Source organism: Lactuca serriola, chromosome 2, assembly GCF_051521515.1.
Source record: "Lactuca serriola cultivar US96UC23 chromosome 2, Lser_US96UC23_V15, whole genome shotgun sequence".
Classification (NCBI taxonomy): domain Eukaryota; kingdom Viridiplantae; phylum Streptophyta; class Magnoliopsida; order Asterales; family Asteraceae; genus Lactuca; species Lactuca serriola.
In genome coordinates, this window is record NC_136409.1 from 75,293,377 (window position 1) to 75,317,568 (window position 24,192).

A 24,192-nucleotide genomic window follows, 5' to 3' on the forward strand; every position below is an offset into this window, starting at 1 on the left:
CTCCTTTCGGAAAAAATGAGGGTTGTTATTATCATCCCTATGCCCTCTCTCAAGTTTTTAGGCATCCACTTAGATATCATCACACACTTCTTATTCCTTATTATCAACTACTTCCTCCATTTCATTGTCCAACCATTCCTACATGTTAGTTGTACCAAAATGGTCTACATACATTGTGATTTCACAACCACATTCATAAGCAATGGATTTTGCATAATTAAGCTCATTCTAAATTAACCTTAAACCCCTTGGAAAAATAACATCAGGAAGAAAATAATAGAGCTTCTCACATGTTCGTTCTGTAAATCTGTCAACAAACTTATAGAACTCTTCTTTGTTTATGCTTGTGAAATCAATGTTCACTACTCTCTGATTAATACCATCATTGTATCGTATGGATTACTTGGCGAAGATTCCTTGGAAGTGCAAATCGTTAATGATGTACACAACCATATTTTGATATTGAAGAGAGGAAATCAACTAAGGCTTTTTTGCTGAATGTATAAGATTTTGAAGAGAGGAAATCTACTAAAGGTTTGTTCAGTTTTGATCTAACCATCATTGTATCTTATGGACTACTTGGTGAAGATACCTTGAAAATGCAAATCGTTAATGATGTACACAACAATATTTTGATTTTGAAGAGATGAAATCGACTAAGGGTTTTTTTGCCGAATGTATAGGATTTTGAGGAGAGGAAATCTACTAAAGGTTTGTTCAGTTTTGATCTAATTTATAAAGTAAATAATTCAATCAGCAAGTACATGTTGTCTAATTTAATGACATGGCAAACCTGTCACCAGATTACCTCTTCATTTCTTACAAAATGACAAAATAGACCCGACAAAATGAACTTTAGTCCCTTAAAAAACAAGAAATTAAGTTAAGGGGTTGAATCGACCAAAACCCAAAATATTATAGGGCTAGAGTGTCATTTTCCTTATTATAATTGAATAAAGAGTTATTTTTTTCACTAATTGTTTAAAAATTTACTATGAAATGGTAAACAACTTAAAATAACATTCACAATTTTATGGTTTCTATACCATTTTAATTTGTGAACAAACCACTTAAGTTGCAACCCTTCGACGATTGCTTTTTTAAACGATTACATTTTGTAATCAAATACTTTGTTACCTATTTATTATATTAACTATAGATTGGTTAGGCTATCCGGAGTCGGTTCACACACACGCGTGGGTTTCCTATGTGGCACACCAATTCACTGGTGAACACTATCCTATGGACTAGTGGTTTGGCTGTGAAGTGGGTTGTAGTGGTTATGAAGACGGAAGGAGATGGACATTTTCATTGGTTGTTTAATTTTCTCCTCACATTTTCTCTCATTATCTCTCATCCTTTTTGCCTCTTAGTACTAACCCACTGGTTATCCACAACCTTGGTGGGTTGGTTATGAAATGGTAAAATACCTACATGACACTGATTTGACTGTGATCACTCCCAGAGCCTTAGGAGTTAGTTCTAACATCTTACTCACACAACAATTAATTACCCATTAAACACTTGATAAGTAAAAGAAATATAAGAAAAAGACCCTAAAATCCGAACATTCATGTTACGACTAAAGCAGGTTATGGCAACCCTTACATTGGATTCACAAATAATGATAATACTTGGGTTCTCATCATGTCCGAGTAAGCATGCTTGTCTACATCATATGCGAAGTGGCCCATCCTAGCAATGTTCGTTACACATTCAATGAACTCTTGTGAAAATAAAGAACAGATTGTTTGGCGTTCTTTATTCAACTTCTTCCATGTCTCCAAGATTAATCCCTTTATATGTTCTCTTGCTTCCACTTCTGTGGCACCACTCTCTTGCATATAGCATTGGATAGACTTTGGAACATCACCTCTTTCCAACTCTTCCTATAATTAACAGCATTAAGTTTATGTATGCTAGCTCATAATCGTTTGCACGCTCGTGCAAATAAAATGACTCCCTTGTGGTGATTTAATCCTTTACCAAATGAATTGAGTGTGTGTGTGTGTAATGATAAATAAACCGGTAAGATAGTAGCATAAAAATTACCGATGATGTGGCCAAGTCATTAGTGAGTCGCACGATAACAGATGCATGTCGAATTATATTTTCAGCTCTACCTATATGTTCCAGTTCTTTTTCAGTAACACTAGTTAAAGTTAACAAATAGGCATGCGTGATGACTACACCAGCTCCTATTGATACATATGCATTGGTAAGGAACTCGTTCAAGGTTGGCGTATATCCATTGTAGTACCATCTTGCTTCTATTAGGTATGAGTTGCATAAATCCTGCCACTGCAATTCAAACAATAAAAATAATTATATATGAAATTCTATATTACAACCACATGAAATGGTATAGATATATATCACTTTAGATATGTAACATGTAAAATTACCGTTCTTTTAAGGTAAGGAAGGATGAAGAACTCTTTGTTTGTCAATGTCCTATATGCTATCTCATTAATCGTGTTGTATAATGCCAGAAAGCATATTCTCATATAATGTGGAAGTTCCTCGATCATATTGATATCCCACCTGTTAAGGATATTTTTTTGTCAATCACAAAATTGAGAACAAATAATTGCAAGAGTAACAACAAAACACTGGACTAAAAGGGAAATGGGCATCGACCTGTTTACAATGTCGGTGAATTGTTCGAGTTCATGCAAAGTACCATACACATCGTAGACATCATCAATTGTAGTTATCATGGCAAAAATCTTTGTAAGAGTTGTCCTTCCTTGAAAGTTAGGCCTGTAATTTACAGCAATACTCCACATAAAGCTCTCCACCAAATGATCACGAGCAAAGCCGAACTTCTCCCAACATATTTCTTTCCACCACCTAGATACACTTAATTTACTTAGTGATGAAGCCTCGCGTTGACAAAACTTAACCTAACTACTGAGATTAATTCCCATAAGGATTTATGTATGCCATGTATCTAGTTAATAATTTGCTACTTCTTTGTTTTTTTATCTGGTAAGGAAAAAAATATGCATATACCTTGATGCGTATTTAAGATCTTCTTGGTGGATTGCTTGCACTGTGTTAAAGTCCAATTTGGCGAGCTCAATCAATGTGGAATTCGTGCCACTTCTTTTCTCGTAAGCTTCAATAAACCATTTAGCCTCCACTCGTGGGACTCTCCAATGAAGCGGAAAAGTTAATGCATGACTTATTAACGATGACATATTTTGATCAACCATGTTCTTCAAATTTTCTTTTAGATATCTTGTTGCGTAATCTCTAGCATCATCCAGTAGACTCTCACCCTCTACTGAATAATAGGAAGCCTCATACAAGTTTAGGATACCAACGATATCTTCATTGAAGTGCCCATTGAAATTCCCTCTCTTATCCTTAAGGTCCTCAAATATCTCTACACCCAATGAAGTTGAGTAATTATATTAACTCACGTTAACGGTTGTGAAAGATAAGGATATCCTTAATTTACTACATACCTTGAGGGATATGATATCCATGTTGTCTGAAGAGTCTAAAATAAAGGGATTTTAGATTTAGATCCATTTTCGACCACTTGTCTTGACTTATGTAATATAACTTATCCAAGACATCTCTTATTTCTTCTTCAAAGTGATATGATATGCCGAGTCTCTGTAAATCGTCAACCAAATTGAGTACACTTAACTGATGTTCCATCTTTTCATTTTCTTTTCTGATCATGGTTCTTATTTTTTCTTTAAGAGCTTGCAATCGTATCGTATACTTCCCACCCTACAAACACAAACAAGCACGCATATATGTTTATTATCTGTTGACTCAAAGAAAGACTGAAATAACAAAGCGAGGAGATTATATTAATACTGAAACTTGAAGACAAAGACACTCTAAATATTTAAATGTTAACACGCGTACTTTGTATTTACTACCAAGCGATTGAACATAATCATACGACCATAACGAAGGCTGATAATTTGCTGATCTTCTGTGAGTCGTGGGCTTGGTAACATATCTATGTGCTTTGCGTTGCTGTGAAGTAATTAATCGCTTGTCACAGACAACAATACTTCTTTGAGGAAAAGAACTATTGGAAAGGATAAACGGAGAAGAAAATGTCCATATTGAAGCCATTATTGCATAAAATTTGGAGTTAATTAGCTAGAATTAATCTTATTTTTGTTTGTTTGGTTAAGTTTTTATGAATGGTATACATAGAGGTTTACATGTCATTGGATCAATCAAATATATTATTCATAGCGTGAACCATGTTTTCAGAAACGTAAATGCATGAATAAAATCATAAACGCACGAAATTGATTCTTTATTGATTATTGTTATTGTTAATTTATTTTATTAATATTAAATAGCGTCCACTTCCACTACAAGGATCGTATTGAGCATTTTATTAACATCAATGTCATTTTAAAAAATAGAACTTTCAGTTACACCCCTTTGATTTGCAAATAACTTCACTTCACTTAACAGATATTACTTATTGAGGATTTTATTAACATCAATGTCATTTTAAAAAATAATTTGAACTTCTTCGAGCAATTTTTTATTTATAATGTAGCACCTGATTCCGGGTATGTATTACTAAATCTGACTCGGGATAGACACAGTTTTTAAGTGACTGACTCGGCAAGTTAGGGACTGGACTCGGCGAGTCCATGCTGTCTGGAAAAAAACCCTAAATCTGAGGGATTGCACCCTATTTAAACGACTTATTGCAACCACCATCGTCCCTTATGCTCTCAGAACTTCTCATATCAAGCCCTAATCGCTTTTGTGAAGATCTAAGGCCTTTTGGTGGTTTTTGGTGGTTTGTGATTGCAAGAAGGAAGGGAAAGCTTGAGGAGACAAAAGGAAACTAGAAGATTTGAAGCTTGTGCAGAATCTACAGTTCCTTAGAGGTATAAAGTTCATACTTTGCTCATCCATGTTTTAGATCCCTTTTTGGAGTGAGTTAGGGCTTTTAGGAGCCATTTTTGGTGACCAACTATGAGTGCAAGCATGGTTGGGGGCTAGGACTCCAGATCCAAGGTCCTTAAGGGACTACAAGGCATAAAGTGGTTGACTTGGTAGCCATAGAGAGCCCCATGCATCTTAGGAGCCTCTTTTAGGACCATTTGAGCTTATACTCCCATGCATGCACGTAAAGTTCGTAACTTTACGTGCTAGATCGGTCTTAGGAGCCTAGATCTATCTTTTGGACAAGTGTTGTACACCAGAAATCGAGAAATGGGACTTAGACACCATCGACTCGGCGAGTCGTTCTTGGGACTTGGCGAGTCCGAGTCTAGACTTCCCTTTATGTTACGGGTCGTGGAGACCCAGTTGAGGGTTAAAAGGGTTTCAGAGGGTCCAATGGAGTGACCCAACGTATTGGACTTAGCCATTGACCTGGAGTTCATTGGACTCGGCGAGTGAATGAACAGACTCGGAGAGTCCAAGGCAGTCTCCCAACATTTGAAGATGAACTCGACGAGTTGTTCATACAACTCGGCGAGTCAGATGAAGGTTCAGTCGATGTTTAAATAGAAGGAAAACTCGTTGAGTTATTGCCTAACTCGACGACAAAAGGCGTGTATAAGGACAAATGGATGGATCGGGACTCGGCGAGTTGGCGGCCAAACTCGGCGAGTCAGGTCAACTGAAGTTGACTTTGACTTGGTCGGGGGGGGGGGGGGGGGGGGGTGGGTGAAATAGTCATTTTACCCTAAGAGCAATTAGCAGATTATGACTATGTGTTTTGTGGGAATTATAGCCGGAGGATTTCCGGAGCAGCAGCAGCAGATAGAGTTTTCCTGTATAGATCATCAGCAGCTACTAGTTCGAGGTGAGTTACCTTCCAGTAGCGATGGGTCTAAGGCCACAATGTCGGCCCACCAGTAAGAGTCGTATGTTAGATGATTGTCTTTGTGATACTCATCTAGGTTTGTTATTACCTGATATGTTACGTGCTAGTATGATATATTATATGCTAGTAGCAGTAGGGGAGACAGTCCCCAAGATTATCGGTCGATAGGGCCAAAGGGGGTATTCATACCCAGTCATGCTAAATAGAATATGATTATGTGGTCCATGTTATGTGGTAGTAACAGAGGGGTGAAATAGTCCCCAGTATCCGGTCGAAAGGAACGAAGGGGAGGCCAGCACCCAGATATGCTAGGCAGTAACCGGTTGAAAGGACCGAAGAGGAGGCCAGCACCCAGATATGCTAGGCAGTATCCGGTCGAAAGGACTGAAAGGGAGGCCAGCACCCGGATATGCCAGCCAGTATCCGGTCGAAAGGACCGAAGGGGTAGGTTGGGCACCCAGATATGCCTGGCAGTATATGTACGTTATATAATTGTATGGTATGTGGTACGATGGGGGAAATCACTAAGCTTCGTGCTTACAGTTTACAGTTTTGGTTTCAGGTACCTCTTCATCGAAGGAGAAGGAGTTGGCACGGTAGCGGCACATCATACCCACACTCATTGTTTTTCGCACTATGAGTTATTCTGGGATTTGTGCTCTGACATTATTGTTGTTTTTATGATTTGGTTTTCAGGCACGAGATATGTTTTTATCAAACGATATGATCAGATGATGTTTTATTACAAATGTTTTGCAAATCATAAATTAAAAACGAAATTATTAGACTGGAAAATTAGGTCGTTACAAGTTGGTATCAGAGCCCTGGTTTGAGGGATTCGGACACACCTTCGGGGGTGTCTGGACTCAAATCGAGGGATTAAAAGATTTTTACAAGAAAATGGTTTTCTAAAGAATAAGATGTTGGGTTTTGAGCATTCTAACACTCCTAAGTGTACATCCAAGACTAACTTTACTCTTATACATACATACATACATATATATATATATATATATATATATATATATATATATATTATTAACTTATAATATTATAAAGTATAAGGGTTGAATTTTAACTTTTAAAATCCTAAGGGCTAACTTGGAATTAAAGTATTCATAAAGAAAACTTTACAAATTCCAAAACTTGAGGACAAGTTTTGAAACTATTCAAAACTAATTAATTCCATAACTTATGTGTTTAAAGTAGTTTTAATCCAAAAACTCTTCAAGTTCCATAACTTGAGGACAAGTTATGGAAGACTTTAAACTAATAAAAGAATTAACTTATCTTTATTTTAGAACTTATGGAATTAATTAAGGTTACACATTTTATAACTTAATGAAGTGACTCTTGAACTTCCATAACTTGAGGACAAGTGATGGAGTCATAAAACCATTCAATGGGACAAGACTCTTCATTTTTGTAACCTTTGCCAACTTTTATGAGTTTTATGAAACTTAAATGTGACTTTTCATATAACTTGAGGACAAGTTACAAAAACACATTTTAGAATCAACTCTTAGATTAATTTGGATTGAAAGCAACTATTTCACACAACTTTTCTATTAATCTAAGCAACTCATAAGAACAAGATAATTCAAATCAAACTTTTTCATGTAATTAGTCTAAACCTTAGACTAATACAAAACATGAATCTATTGACAATTATCTTTGAAATTGGATTAGCATGAACATTATCACATCAAAAACTAGTTTATAAGTCCAAAAACATCTTAGGGTAATGTTCCTAGTCCAATTCCAGCCAAAAAAGTTGAATTTATGTTGTCTGGGGGTCCAACTCGTCGAGTGCATGAACCAACTCGGCGAGTTGGATCGATTTGATCACATTTTATGCATGGACTCGCCGAGTCTCTTGATGGACTCGCCGAGTCTGATGATCAGACAGCAAACAACTTCGATTTTTTAAGCAGTTTTGCAAGTATAACAAGAAAACAAGCCTAGGCTCTGATACCACTGTTGGGTTTTGAGCATTCTAACACTCTTAAGTGTACATGCAACCCTAAATACCTTGGATCTATGTCTTCTCTATTATACATGCAAATAAGATCTTTCCAAGGCTTTAATCCTAACTAGCATATTATGAAGTTCTTATACAACAAAGTACTAGTTAGATAACATACCTTTTGATGTAGCTTGATGTCTTCAAGCTTTAAGAGCTTAGCCCCAATAGTGTGGAAGCCTCAAGTGGAATCACAAATCACCAAAACACCTTGGAAGACTTTAGAGAATATGAATACTTGGTTCTCTTTAGTGAAATTGGCTAGCCCTTCTTAGTGTACCCACACTAGTCCCCATTTCACCAACCAAGGACATCTTTATATAGTATGGAGACTAGGGTTAAACCCATGACCTTTCATTTCATATGATCCATGGGTTAAAGACTCCATGGACTATCCATGAAAGCTTAACCCAACCTAAATGAACTTGGCCCATTCCATATATATAAGAGTCCATATTTAATTAGTTCATTTTGATCACTTAATTAATCCTAAATTAAGTCTTGATGAATACTAATTAAATAATATGATTCCTTATTAATATATTAGAAATTATAATATATTAATATAAATCATAAATATGCTATTCTCAAAAGACTATCCATATAAATTGTGTCGGTGAAGTGCAACCCAAATGGACCATGTCGGGTTGGGTCAAGTACATACCAAATATAGTTATGGACTTATACATTAATCCAACAGTCTCCCAGTTGGATAAGTCTAAAACTATTATTGAGTATGACTTCAAAACCTAACTGGCAATCGTAGCTCTTAAAGTTGTTGTCGAACTCTGATCTTGTCAACGAACTTGTCCATTAGATAAGGGATCATATATTCCTCCATTCTAGATATCATATGGACTGAGGCATGGATTATAATCATTCTCTCTGTCCATTTGTTGTTTCCCGATTTCCGATTTATGACGACTGACTAATTGAACAAATCAAATCAGTCCTGGCCCGGCCGAGCACTTCCATTTGTCATCATCAAATCATCGAGGGGCCCACAGATATCGCTTTTATCCCGAAGGTAAAAGGAATGGATAAACTTCAACTCATATGGCTTGTTCTACTACTTGTTGAATCATACACAAAGGCATGTTTTATAACACTGAGTTACCGAATGCGTTTTCGTGCAATCAATGTACAACCAACTCATAGTAACAACTCATATCTCTAGGTTTGAAGAATATATGATATTATCATCTCATGATCACTCGTGATAAAATCCATGAAGTGATTCCAATGAGCGCGTGTTGAATCCAATACTCAGAACTTATGAGCACTCATGGGTGTTGTAGCCATTTGTCCAACACCTTAGACCTCTACAAGCTAACCCATGATAGTCTTAATTCATATCTACTTTCAACATATGATCGACTGTGGATGGTTCGAATAACTTAGTCATTCCGGAAGAATAACCTAGTTTATTCTGGAAGTCAAAACATGCAAAATGAAACACAATAATAATCGAATCCAATATGGTCTCAGAACTTATGAATATAAATAAAACACCTTTTATTTATCACCATATGATTACACAATATCCATTGTATACTGTTTCAGCTATCAACATTATTCTTGAATTTAAAAGAATAGTTGTCCCATGCTCCAAGCATGTACACTATGTTTTCTAAACACTAGTCATGCCATACACCAACTATGCATACTATGTTTGTCTATGATCTTTACTTTCTGAAATAGATTAACTGAACATAACTCCAATGATCCGTTTTCACAATCCCAAATCCTTACTGCAAATGCATGAATTCCAAACTCATGCTATTTACTGAAATCTGGTAGATTCTAAACTTATATGCATTGATCTTCTTGTAATGATTATGCACAACTTCACAAAGACTTGGCACCAATCATTACAGAGTATTCCAAAGGGGATCAGCTCCTTGGAAACAATGCGCTTTCGTGCAATCAATGTACTACCAACTCATAGTAAGAACTCATATCTCTAGGTTTGAAGAATATAAGATATTATCGTCTCATGATCACTCGTGATAAAATCCATGAAGTGATTCCAATGAGCACGGGTTGAATCCAATACTCAAAACTTATGAGCACTCATGGGTGTTGTAGCCCTTTGTCCAACACCTTAGACCTCTACAAGCTAACCCATGACAGTCTTAATTCATATCTACTTCCAACATATGATCCACTGTGGATGGTTTAATAACTTAGTCATTCCGGAAGAATAACCTAGCTTATTCTGGAAGTCAAAACATGCAAAATGAAACACAATAATAATCGAATCCAATATGGTATCAGAACTTATGAATATAAATAAAACACCTTTTATTTATCACCATATGATTACACATTATTCATTGTATACTATTTCAGCTATCAACATTATTCTTGAATTTAAAACAATAGTTGTCCCATGCTCCAAGCATGTACACTATGTTTTCTAAACACTAGTCATGCCATACACCAAGTATGCATACTATGTTTGTCTATGATCTTTACTTTCTGAAATAGATTAACTGAACATAACTCCAATGATCCGTTTTCACAATCCCAAATCCTTACTGCAAATGCAAGAATTCCAAACTCATGCTATTTACTGAAATCTGTTAGATTCTAAACTTATATGCATTGATCTTCTTGTAAGGATTATGCACAAATTCACAAAGAATTGGCACCAATCATTACAGAGTATTCCAAAGGAGATCAGCTCCTTGGAAACATCCTTCTTGCATTCAGTTTCCTAATCTCACACAGATTGAATAATTTCTAACTTTGAAACATTTCCAGATTCATTTTGACTATCACTTCTGAACAAGAGTTACCTCCTTACAGATTATGTCAACATGGTCCTTCTAGAATTAATACTATACTTCCAACTATCCTTGAGCACCCAATCCTTGGTAAACCTTAGATCGTCCTCGACAATTGTTTAATCCTTTTAGTCGCATCCAATTCTAGACCTTTTCCCTTCTTAATGCCCCAGGTGTTTGGAAAATTTTAGAACGGATGATTATACCACATGTAATTGATCCTATATTCGAAGCATATGAGACACGATTCATGATGTCTCACATAAAGACTACACCAAGCATTTGCTATATTGTATCCATTTCAATTTGCCAAGTTCTCATAATTCAGATTATGAAAAGAGATGTCGTAATCATAATCGAATTTTAGAACGCAAATAATGTACCCATATACAGAATTTCCTTATGTTGAGCCATTCCAACATGAAATTCATATATATATATATATATATATATATATATATATATATATATATATATATCCTTGACTAAATACGATTAAAACCTCAATCTAAGCTTTTAGATTTGAGATGAAGTATAATTTCCTCTCCCTTAATTATAGCAAAACAACTCTTTCCCGATTGAAACTTTTTTTTTCTATAATTAACATTGCTAACTTGCAATCTTTATCATAATTATCATGCTCCCATTAACATGATGATTATGAGCATAACACTTATGCTCCCACTAACTTTGACATGTACTCAGAAATCAGCTGACTTTCTTACCAAAGATCAGATTTATGATACTAGATTATTTTGATAAAACTTTATCAAAATCATACACCTTGCCTTAGATAGCACACTTGTGTCTCTGAACAATTTTAAGAACTATGAAAAGGGATGTCGTAATCATAGTCTCGACTGTTTAGACCTTTTCCACCTCTCACAAGTCCAGGTTAGTGTGCCGGTAAACCACACACGCTCCACTAATGACTTTGAGAATGCAAATATTACAATTGCTATCTAGCTAAAATCTACTTAGTGAAAGATTATCCTCACCATCATTTTCATGAATCGGAGAGAAACCATATGACACTTAGATTTACTAGTGTATGTGTTCTTATCCATGTGAATTGTCAAAACCATAGTCACAAGACAAGGGTAATGACAGATCCAAACTCATATGGACTGAACTCAATCTTGATTTCTTGCCACCTGGCAGATCAAGGTCCTGCCATTGCTTCCAAGTTGTTGTGCATCCAATTGAGAACTATAAGAACTCATATGCAAAGCCAACTTTAACTGGAATGGGCACAAAATATGTAAACATGATATGTTATAAACCTCAAGTCGTGTGCTAGTGAAGAACTTCAGGTTTTATTCTTGATTAGTTCTTGAGACTTTCAAGACCTTTAAGACTCCCACTGTCCTCTTGACCTATAAGACTCCCTTGTCAAACATCCAAGAGATAGTACAGATTCTAATCAAGACAAACACTTCACAAAATTGGCCTTATTTGGTCTTTGTTTTATCCAAAACATTACAACTTACCAATTTCAAATGTACAAGAGTAGGAAACTTTTACTCTTTCATTTGACAAGTGTTTTAAACCTTCTTTAAGACATGTCACTCAAATTACAATCTTGTAGTATGACTCTAAGACGTATATTGGAACGAAGTATGGCTCATCTTCTTGACTTAACCATTTCAATAATTCAAATTCCCTTAGAAAAATAATTGTTCTATGGTTTCTTAATCATTAAGATGATCACAAAACTGATACTAAAGTACTCTCCCATCTTTTCAGATTTGAGAAACTTTTATCTTTCTGCCTAAGTTGATTCTTCTTATTCGCTCTATCATACATTGGAACCTTTTCCAATGTCTCAGAATTACACTTAAGCTTGTAAGTATAACCATATTTACTGAGATTTAGTAAATTATGACGAATAATCTTATCGATCTTTTGTGGTGGACTTAACCAGTGTACAAGAAAATGTACTCGATCCCTTAGTCCTTCACATGACTCACACATCCATGTGAACAAGTAATTAGTCTTAATTTTCCAATACTTGAAAGTTCTCATTCATCATGCTATACAACTTGCATGATTCCAAGTTCCGGTCCAATTGAAACCTGGGTGATGAGAATCTTTCCTTATTTGGTAAATTTAGACATTATCATAAATGAAAGAATCAATTTCATATTTCCACTCTTGCTATCAATGGAATCATATAAGCAACAATTTTTCCTCAAATGCCATTGTAAGGATATTTTGAAATAAATAAAATCAAAAAATATTCTTTTATTTTAAAACTTTGCGGAAAAACTTATCCTTACAATCCATATGAAAACTTGTTGTTATCTATTCCTAAGCAATATATCATAACTCCTAAGAAGTAGCTCAAGAATCCAATCTTCAAACTATACCATAGAAATCCATCTACGCGATCAGATTCAACATATTGTTTCTTTAAGTTTCTTCACTTTTCTTTGATTCTTAAAACATCACCATGTGACCCAGTCACATCATGTATAAAGAATCTCAGAATAGAAACTTAGCAGAGTTAGATAGCGGACTTTACCTGAAGTAGAGTCAAACTTATTGACTTTAACATCCTTAGGTATGTTTGCCAGCTTTGCAACTAATGTCCCTTTCTTTGGCAATATAAACATATGGACCCTTTGATAATGGTACACGGGACTATCTCAGACTTGGCCTTTCTCTTTACCATTTGGTCAACCGAGTTGACTATGGCCGATCCCTTTCCATTGGGAAGAGAGAGCTTTACTAGATATCCAATGTCATCATTGTCAATGTCCATAATGTTTTAGGAAGTTGATCATAGCAAATAGATAAGATCATTAAGGGTCTTCTCATAGTCTATTTCATAGGTGTTCCAAAAGAACTCACTATGTGACTTAGAAAGTAGTTGAACCACCAACTTTCTCAAGACTTTGACACGCAACTCTCCCGGCTTGTCAATGTGTGACTACATCTCCAAGAAGTGATCACACCTAGACCTTGCCTTGCCAATAGGGCTTGAGTGACCTTGAACTTGTGGGTTAGGGAGAATAATTTGAGGAGGTTAAAGAAGTATGATTTCCAAAGGACATCATCTTCATTTAGGAAACCTTGTTTCAAGAGATTTGGGAAGATCACAGATGTCTAAACTAGACATATTTTGGGAGATATTCAAGATAGTTGATCTAAACTCCTTAATATGACACCCAATATGAAATATTAAGGCTAGGACCCAACAAACTATTTTATAACTTAGAAGAGGGATGCCGTAATCCAAGCTATAAAATATTTGAAGGTAGGTGAATGACGATTAACCAATTTCCACCAAGATAAACGAAATGTATTATTAGGTTTTAATTGGTTTTGAAACTCCTAGATCTTTGAGATTCATTGAACTGTTCAATGGCATGTTTCAATCTCGAGTGTGCCCTTCAGGTTTTGTGACTGGGATGCCGAGGATCATAAAACAAGGTGTGAAGTAACCATGCAAATTACTTGGTACCCTTAAGTGTTTACCCCTCAATCGATGTGCCGGTTAACCAGACACGCTCCATCGATAGTATGATAAACATTAAGTTACCCTTTTCCTACCTTGTTAAATACGAGTTAGTGTGCCGGTTAACCACACATGCTCCACTAACCGACTTAAATAATGTGCAAAGTGTGATTTTATGGATTAACACTTTATTCATATTTCCCTAAGTAACTAAGATTTGGTATTATTAAGAGTTTAGTTACTTAGTATTTATCATTAATACTTTTAATGAAGGGAGAATTATAGTCCTGTCAAAGCCATTCTGCTAACGACCCTCCACCGGTCAAGGAAGCGGTGGGTGAGAGTGGACACCCATTAAACTGCTATTTTATAGGCAGTAACCTTATACCCCCCCTTATAGACCGGCTTCATTAATGAGGCCTACTAACGGTAAGAGTGACTTTACTTTTATACATATATATATATATATATATATATATATATATATATATATATATACACACACATAGGGAAAGGTTATTTGGAAAACAAAAAAACCCTAAAAATCATAAAAATGCATAAAAAAATACCAAGAGCTCACAAAACTTTTTTTTTGATATTTTTTAAGAAAAAATCGCAGCTTTTTAAAGAAAATCGCTGAAAAAAAATTTGAAAAAAAAACTTTTTTTTATAAAAAAAAATAATAATAATAAATTATTTTATATATTTTTTTCAGCGAATTTTTATAAAAAGCTGCGATTTTTTATAAAAAAAAATTAAAAAAAAAAAGTTTTGTGATCTCTATGTATTTTTTTTATGCATTTTTATGATTTTTAGGGTTTTTTGTTTTCCATAGAACCTAAACCTATATATATATATATATATATATATATATATATATATATATATATATATATATATAATTAACTTATAATATTATAAAGTATAAGGATTGAATTTTAACTTTTAAAATCCTAAGGGCTAACTTGGAATTAAAGTATTCATAACCGAAATATTTACAAATTCCAAAACTTGAGGGCAAGTTTTGAAACTATTCAAAACTAATTAATTTCATAACTTATGTGTTTAAAGTAGTTTTAATGCAAAAACTCTTCAAGTTCCATAACTTGAGGACAAGTTATGGAAGACTTTAAACTAATAAAAGAATTAAGTTATCTTTATTTTATAACTTATGGAATTAATTAAGGTTACACATTTTATTACTTAATGAAGTGACTCTTGAACTTCCATAACTTGAGGACAAGTTATGGAGTCATAAAACCATTCAATGAGACAAGACTCTTCATTTTTGTAACCTTTGTCGACTTTTATGAGTTTTATGAAACTTAAATGTGACTTTTCATATAACTTGAGGACAAGTTACAAAAACACATTTTAGAATCAACTCTTAGATTAATTTGGATTGAAAGCAACTATTTCACACAACTTTTCTATTAATCTAAGCAACTCATAAGAACAAGATAATTCAAATCAAACTTTTTCATGTAATTAGTCTAAACCTTAAACTAATACAAAACATGAATCTATTGACAATTATCTTTGAAATTGGATTAGCATGAACATTATCACATCAAAAGCTAGTTTATAAGTCCAAAAACATCTTAGGGTAATGTTACTAGTCCAATTCCATCCAAAAAAAGTCGAATTTATGTTGTCTGGGGGTCCAACTCGTCGAGTGCATGAACCAACTCGACGAGTTGGATCGATTTGATCACTTTTTATGCATGGACTCGCCGAGTCTGATGATCAGACAGCAAACAACTTCGATTTTTTAAGCAGTTTTGCAAGTATAACAAGAAAACAAGCCTAGGCTCTCATACCACTGCTGGGTTTTGAGCATTCTAACACTCTTAAGTGTACATGCAACCCTAAATACATTGGATCTATGTCTTCTCCATTATACATTTCAAATAAGATCTTTCCAGGGCTTTAATCCTAACTAGCATATTATGAAGTTCTTATACTACAAAGTACTAGTTAGATAACATACCTTTTGATGTAGCTTGATGTCTTCAAGCATTAAGAGCTTAGCCCCAATAGTGTGGAAGCCTCAAGTGAAATCACAAATCACCAAAACACCTTGGAAGACTTTAGAGAATATGAATAGTTGGTTCTCTTTAGTGAAATCGGCTAGCCCTTCTTAGTGTACCCACACTAGTCCCCATTTCACCAACCAAGGACATCTTTATATAGTATGGAGACTAGGGTTAAACCCATGACCTTTCATTTCATATGATACATGGGTTAAAGACTCCATGGACTATCCATGAAAGCTTAACCCAACCTAAATGAACTTGGCCCATTCCATATATATAAGAGTCCATATTTAATTAGTTCATTTTGATCACTTAATTAATCCTAAATTAAGTCTTGATCAATACTAATTAAATAATATGATTCCTTATTAATATATTAGAACTTATAATAGATTAATATGAATGATAAATATACTATTCTTAAAAGACTATCCATATAAATTGTGTCGGTGAAGTGCAACCCAAATGGACCATGCCGGGTCGGGTCAAGTACATACCAAATATAGTTATTGACTTAGACATTAATCAAACATAAGATAGAAGAGTTTTGAGAAAAAATAAGTGTGTGATGTGCGCGACCGACCGAGCTAAAGTAAGTATTCCCAAAGTACCCATACAATGTTTAGATTATGTTTATCAATTTTAGTGGAAAAGCATGCTAGAATAGGACTAATGATCTAGGAGTGATGCTTTATGTGTTTCAACTTATGATAATTTCATGCTAGTATTGAGTAGACACCAGTAGGATAGCCTGTTTAGGTTATGCCTGATAGTATGAGCTAGCTCAACATTGTATGCTAGTACAGTTTCACACTATGAGAACATATTTGCTTGAGATTGTTCCCTTTTTGTCTAAATGCTGCTTGCTTTGTGCTTTGTGGGGCTTGGAGTGATTGGAGTTAGCTGTTAGGTGAATACGTTAAATTCACATGTTATTAGGGTTGGATAATCTCAGAGTGTATGATTTGACCCTATTACGTAACTCTTGTTTAAGTCCTAACCCTTGTAGGGATGAGTCCCTTACTCAAAGGATTATCCGAGCCTCATTGCATATGATTGTATTAAGGCAATGGCTAATTGGCATTACAAAGGTGCCTTCAGCAGCTGAGGACTGGTTTGAGTAGAGTCAGAGATTCCCTAGGGTAAGCCTAGGATGAGGATAGCAATGATCAGCAGTGGTAATAGGGATCTGGTGTAGTCGAGGTAGTCCTTGAGGAATCTACGGATAGATGTGGAAGGTAGTATGGGCCCGTACTACTGAAAGCATAGGATCCATAATCCGAATAGAGGAGGGATGAGACAAGATCAGGGAACTTGTAGTGGATGTAATCCCTCTAGAGGTATCAGTATCACTAATGGTTGTCTGTATGTATTGCAAAATGGTGGTACTACGTTAGAGGCCAGTGGTTGGCAGTTCAGGAGAGGGATCGGGTTCGGGTTCAGGCACCAAACCAGTGGATGAGAGGCTACGCGAGTTCATTGCGTTAGAGATCACTAGAGGCATCCTTGAGTCGACCCCCATCATTTTCGAGTCGATCAAGGAAGGGATTGTTGAGCTGGTGGAGGATCGCCTCAGGGCATTCCGGAGTGACATGGCATCTGGCTAGTCAGGATCCCGCACACTATCCTTTAAGGACTTCAGGGGCAGTGGTGCGCCAACTTTCCATGGGGCGAAGGACCCCATTTCTGTCAGTTAATGGATTGCAAACATTGAGTCTGCACAACTGACCAGCTTCTGCCCCGAGGGGTCGAAGGTACGATTCGCAGAAGGGTGTCTGAGGGACCAGGCTAGGTATTGGTGGGAGTCGGTTGGTGACTCTCTGGGAGCCTCGGATGTTGAGGCTATGAGATGGTCAGACTTTGTGACCCGATTCAAAGCAGAGTTTGCGCCAGCTGTAGAGCTTCAACAGCTGGCCAGGGAGTTTTTGGATATGAGGCAGACTACAGAGACTGTGGCGGAGATCACCACCAAGTTCTGGGGGAGGGCATTGTTGGTGCTCCAGTACGTGGGAGATGAGGACATGAGGACGACCCGCTATCATGACATGCTACGAGGTGACATTCGAGAGCATGTCAATTTTTCCGCATGCCCTACTCTGGATTCCATGATTGCCAGGGCAAGGGAAAAGGAGATCGATCTGGAGCACATCCGGAAGAGGAAGTTAGAGGAGGGATAGGTTACAAGGGCTTCAGGGAAGAATCCCAAGGGATCAGATGTTGGGTCGAAAGGCCAACAGAGCTGAGGCCACTGTAGGAAATGCGGCAAGGCACATGAGGGGGTTTGTTGGTTGGGATTGTCGGGTTGCTACAAGTGCAGCAAGATGGGGAATTTTAGCAGGAATCGTACTGCCCCTTCACATGCCATTTCGACGTCTGGGTTGCTATGTTTCCATTGCAACCAGAGGGGCCACAAGAAGGCCAACTGCCCCCAATTGATAGCAGTAGCACCAGTAAAGGCGCCGGCACCAGCGACCTTGCGGATTACAGCCGGCCGGCAGGACAAGACAGAGGCTCTAGTGGTGAGGAGTCGGGCATTCCAGTTGACTACCGAGGAGGCACGCGTTGCACCCAATGTGGTGACATGATCGTTCCATGTGAACAGTATCCAAGTGCAGGTATTGCTTGATTCGGGTGCTACCCGATCATTTGTCTCTCTTGCGCTTAACAAGAAGTTTCCTGAGCCTTTAGACATGTTGGACTGCCCTTTAGAGGTAGAGATTGTTGATGACCGATCGGTGTGAGCATCGGCGGTATTCCGAGATTGTGCGTTGAGGTTATTCGAGGAGCGACATCTAGTAGACTTCGTTCCTATTCCATTAAGAGGGAACACGGTGATTATAGGCATGTATTGGTTGAGCCCCAATGGGGGCAATGATAGATTGCGCACAACAGCTGGCGTAGATAAGGACCCCAAGTGGGGGAGAGTTGGTAGTTCAGGGCGAGAGGGCGCAAAGAGGGCCAACTGTATGTTCAAAAGTGAGAGCTAGGCGTTACCTTTAGCAGGGTTGCACAGGATATGTCGCTTATGTCATGGACTCCTGGGAGGAGAGTAAGGCGACAGTGGGCGAAGTGCCCGTTGTGCAAGATTTTACGGACGTATTCCCTGAGGAGTTGCCCGGGATACCCCCGGAAAGGCAAGTAGAGTTTAGGATCGACCTAGTCCCTGGTGCGGCTCCGATAGCCAAGGCACCGTACCGTTAGGCTCCTCCTGAGATGCAGGTGTTATCTAAACAGCTGCAGGAGCTGTTAGACAAGGGATTCATTACATTGAGTAGTTCTCCCTAGCGAGCCCTGATTCTATTTGTGAAGAAGAAGGACGAGTCGCATCGAATGTGTATAAATTATCGGGAACTAAAAAAGGTGACGGTGAAAAACCGTTACCCACTCCCGAGGATTGATGACCTCTTTGACCAGCTACAGGGAGCATCTTGGTTCTCCAAGATTGACGTGCATTCAGGATATCATCAGATGATGGTCAGAGAGGAGGATATACAGAAGACTGCGTTTCGAACGCCCTATGGCCACTATGAGTTTGTGGTGATGCCCTTCAGGCTCACCAATGCTCCTGCCGCGTTCATGGACCTCATGAACCGCGTGTGTAGACCAATGTTAGACCGCTCTATGATAGTGTTTATTGATGACATCTTGGTTTACTCCAAGACACAGGAGGAACACGAGGAGCATCTACGAGAGGTTTTGGAGACCTTGAGGAGGGAGAACTTGTATGCTAAGTTCTCCAAGTGTGAGTTCTGGTTGTGCGAGATGTAGTTCCTTCAGCATCTTGTCAACCAGGATGGGATTTCAGTGGACCCGACCAAAGTGGAGGCCGTGATGAGATGGGAGGTTCCGAAGTCTCCATCTGAGATTCAGAGTTTCCTAGGATTAGCCGGCTATTGTCGGAGATTCATTCAGGATGTCTCCAAGATAGTCGTGCCCCTGACCAGATTGACAAGGAAGGTCGTGGTCTTTCGTTGGGGGCCTGAGCAGCAGGTTGCATTCGAGACTCTGAGACAAATATTGTGCGAGGCGCTAATCTTAGCCTTGCCAAAGGGAATGGAGGAGTTTATGGTATACTGCGATGCGTCCATCTTAGTTTTGGGTGCAATGCTGATGTAGAGGGGACATGTCATTGTCTACGTGTCGAGGCAGTTGAAGCCTCACGAGGCGAATTACCCGATACATGATTTGGAGCTGGGGGATGTTGTGTTCGCCCTAAAGATTTGATGTCATTACCTTTATGGGGTTCGTTGTACCATCTATACGGACCACAAGACTTTAAGGTACCTTATGGATCAGCCGAATCTAAACATGAGGCATCATTGCTGGATGGACGTGGTAAAGGGTTACGATTGTGAGATCCTTTACCATACGGGGAAGGCCAACATGCTGGCCGATGCGCTTAGCCGCAAGGCATCGCCGATCAGGGATATCTGCCTGAGGATGACAGTGGTGACTCCGCTGTTGGAACGGATTCGAGAGGCCCAGCAGGATGCCATGAAGAAGGAACATCAGAAGAGCGAGCGGATAGTAGGGCAGGTTTCCTCCTTCGACTAGGATAGCTGAGGATTACTAACACTACATCGTAGGGTGTGGGTGCCATACCACAGGGGGGGTGTGCGCCAGGTTCTGATGGAGGAGGCGCACAAATCTCGATTCTCCATTCATCCCGGGGCGACGAAGATATATAGGGATCTTCGTCTGGACTATTGGTGGCCCTGTATGACGCGGGATGTCGCATGGTATGTGGAGCGGTGCTTGACCTGCAGGAAGGTCAAGGTCGAGCATCAGAGACCACACAACAAGATGCAGGCCTTGGATATCTCGCTGTGGAAATGGGAAGACATCACGATGGATTTTATCACAAAGCTTCCCATGACCGCACGGGGAGTGGATTCGATTTGGGTCATCGTCGATCGATTGACCAAGAGCGCCCATTTTATGTCAATTAAGGAGAGCATCTCGACCGAGAAATTGGCCGACATCTATATCAGGGAGGTGGTGGCGCGGCACGGTGTGCCAGTTTAAGTGATTTCAGATAGGGATGTGCGGTTCACTTCCAGGTTTTGGAAGAAGTTTCATGATGCGTTGGGTACTCGTATGCATTTTAGCACCGCCATTCACCCACAGACAGATGCGCAGAGCGAGGGGACCATCCAGACTCTGGAGGATATGCTGCGAGCATGCGTGTTAGACTTCGGAGGTAGTTGGGATACCTACCTTCCATTGGCAGAATTCTCCTATAACAATAGCTATCACGCAAGCATCGACTGCCCTCCATTCGAGATGTTGTATGGGAGGAGGTGCAGGACCCCGATATGTTAGGGCGAGGTTGGCCAGAGGGTAATGAGGAGCACTGAAGTAGTGCTCAAGACGACAGAGAGGATTCAGCAGGCCCAGAGCAGACTTCAGACTGCTCAGAGTCGGCAAAAAAGTTATGCCGACAAACACCGATCAGACTTGGAGTTCCATGTCGGGGATATGGTTCTCCTAAAAGTGTCACCTTGGAAAGGCGTCATTCAATTTAGGAAGTAGGGCAAGTTGGGCCCAAGGTACATTGGACCGTTCAGGGTTATAGCCTGGGTGTGCAAGGTGGCGTTTAGACTGGATCTGTCAGCCGAACTTATTTAAATACACAACACTTTCCATTTCTCTCAACTGCGAAACTTCCTGGTGGAAGACTCAGCAGCGGTGCCCTTAGAGGTCATTCAGGCTGATGACAGCCTGAATTACATCGAGCGGCCTGTAGTGATCCTCGACCGCAAGTCGAAGAATTTGAGGAACAAGAGACTGGAGCTTGTGAAGGTGCAATGGCAGCACCGGAAGGGCTCTGAATGTACTTGGGAGCCAGTGGAAGAGATGATGGAGCATTACCCAAAGCTGTTTCAGGAACAATCAGCAGACTACGTGGATGAAGTCTAAAATAAGTGGGGGAGATTTGTAGCTCATGATTCGGGGTATGTATCCCTAAATTAAGTATTTTTCATTTTTACCTAGGACTCGGCGAGTTGGTGCCCCAACTCATCGAGTAGAAGTGGGAGTTAAGTGACTAACTCGGTGATTTAGGGACTGGACTCGACGAGTCCATGCTGTCTGGACAAACACCCTAAATCTGAGGGATTGCACCCTATTTAAACGACTTATTGCAGCCACCATCGTCCCTTATGCTCTCAGAACTTCTCATATCAAGCCCTAATCGCTTTTGTGAAGATCTAAGGCCTTTTGGTGGTTTTTGGTGGTTTGTGATTGCAAGAAGGAAGGGAAAGCTTGAGGAGACAAGAGGAAACTAGAATATTTCGAGCTTATGCAGAATCTATAGTTCCTTTGAGGTATAAAGTTCATACTTTGCTCATCCATGTTTTAGATCCCTTTTTGGAGTGAGTTAGGGCTTTTAGGAGCCATTTTTGGTGACCAACTATGAGTGCAAGCAGGGTTGGGCGGGCTAGGACTCCAGATCCAAGGTCCTTAAGGGACTACAAGGCATAAAGTAGCTGATTTGGTAGCCATAGAGAGCCCCATGCATCCTAGGAGCCTCTTTTAGGGCCATTTGAGCTTATACTTGTTGGATTAGTGTCTAAGTCCATAACTATTTTGGTATGTACTTGACCCGATGGTGCATGGTCCTTTTGGGTTGCCTTCACCAAAACAACTTGATTGGAGAAATAAATAAAGAGAGAGAGGTTATTATGATTTATTAATATGTTATAAGAATAATATATTAAAGGAGAAATCATATTTATTTAATTAATATTGGTCAATAATTAATTAAGAATTAATTTTGTGATCAAGTGTAATTAATTAAACTAGAGGGGCTGAATTGTAATTATGTGATAGTTACAAAATAAGGTAAGAGTTATCTTATTATTAGGTTGGACGAATTTAAGGATATAGAGCCTTAGAATTCGAGTATGATAAGGATTCAAGGATTATCTTATGGGTTGCTTTGTGGATAAGCAACTAGATAAGGATAATGACTGAAACCCTATCTCTACACCTATATAAACACCCCTTGGCTCATGAATTCGTGTATCCCTTCCCAAGAAGTCTTAGAGACGAATTCTAACCTCTCTCCTCTCTCTTTATACCTTCTCCACTTGCTTATGGTGTTTGTAAGCCATTAGAGGAGTGACACTTGTGACTCTCAGCTTTCCAAGGTCAATTCAAGGAGGAATTGGATTGTTATCGCTATATAACAATCAAGGTATGTTCTTAAACCTATTTACATGTGAATTCTGATTTCCATATGCTAGAATTAGGGTTTATAGTCTTGGATTCAAAGCATGTACAATAGAGAAACCTAGATCCGAGCATTAGGGTTTGTATGAGCACATAGGATGTCTTATGACTAAAACCCATCAATACTCCCATGCATGCACGTAAAGTTCGTAACTTTACGTGCTAGATTGGTCTTAAGAGCCTAGATCTATCTTTCGGACAAGTCTTGTACACCAGAAATCGAGAAATGGGACTTGGACACCATCGACGGTGAGTTGTTCTTGGGACTCGGCGAGTCCGAGTCTAGACTTCCCTTTATGATACGGTTCGTGGAGACCCAGTTGACGGTTATAAGGGTTTTAGAGGTTCCAATGGAGTGACCCAACGTATTGGACATAGACATTGACCTGGAGTTCATGGGACTCGGCGAGTGCATGAACAGACTCGGAGTGTCCAAGGCAGTCTCCCAACATTTGCAAATGAACTCGACGAGTTGGTTATACAACTCGGCGAGTCAGATGAAGGTTCAGTCAATGTTTAAATAGAAGGTAAACTCTTCGAGTGAAGGCGTGTATAAGGACAAATGGATGGATCAGGACTCGACGAGTTGGCGGCCAAACTCGGCGAGTCAGGTCAACTGAAGTTGACTTTGTCTTGGTCGGGGGGGGGGGGGGGGTAAAATAGTCATTTTACCCTAAGAGCAGTTAGCAGATTATGACTAAGTGTTTTGTGGGAATTATAGCCGCTACTAGTTCGAGGTGAGTTACCTTCCAGTAGCAGTGGGTCTAAAGCCACAATATCGGCCCACCAATAGGAGTGGTACGTTAGATGATTGTCTT

At 38.6% G+C, this 24,192-nt stretch overlaps 1 protein-coding gene across 1 annotated transcript; it reads right to left on the bottom strand.

Annotated features, from left to right (window-relative positions):
- Positions 1 to 1,494: 1,494 nt before the first annotated feature.
- LOC145086420 ((-)-beta-pinene synthase, chloroplastic-like) lies at positions 1,495 to 4,165 on the bottom strand. The gene is made up of 7 exons (XM_079024170.1): positions 3,889 to 4,165; positions 3,474 to 3,747; positions 3,016 to 3,391; positions 2,641 to 2,853; positions 2,406 to 2,544; positions 2,053 to 2,301; positions 1,495 to 1,889 (listed from the first exon to the last, which is right to left on the bottom strand). Exons 1-7 carry the CDS (start codon positions 4,102 to 4,104, stop codon positions 1,605 to 1,607), a joined length of 1,752 nt encoding a protein of 583 aa, XP_078880296.1. The 5' UTR covers positions 4,105 to 4,165; the 3' UTR covers positions 1,495 to 1,604.
- Positions 4,166 to 24,192: the final 20,027 nt, after the last annotated feature.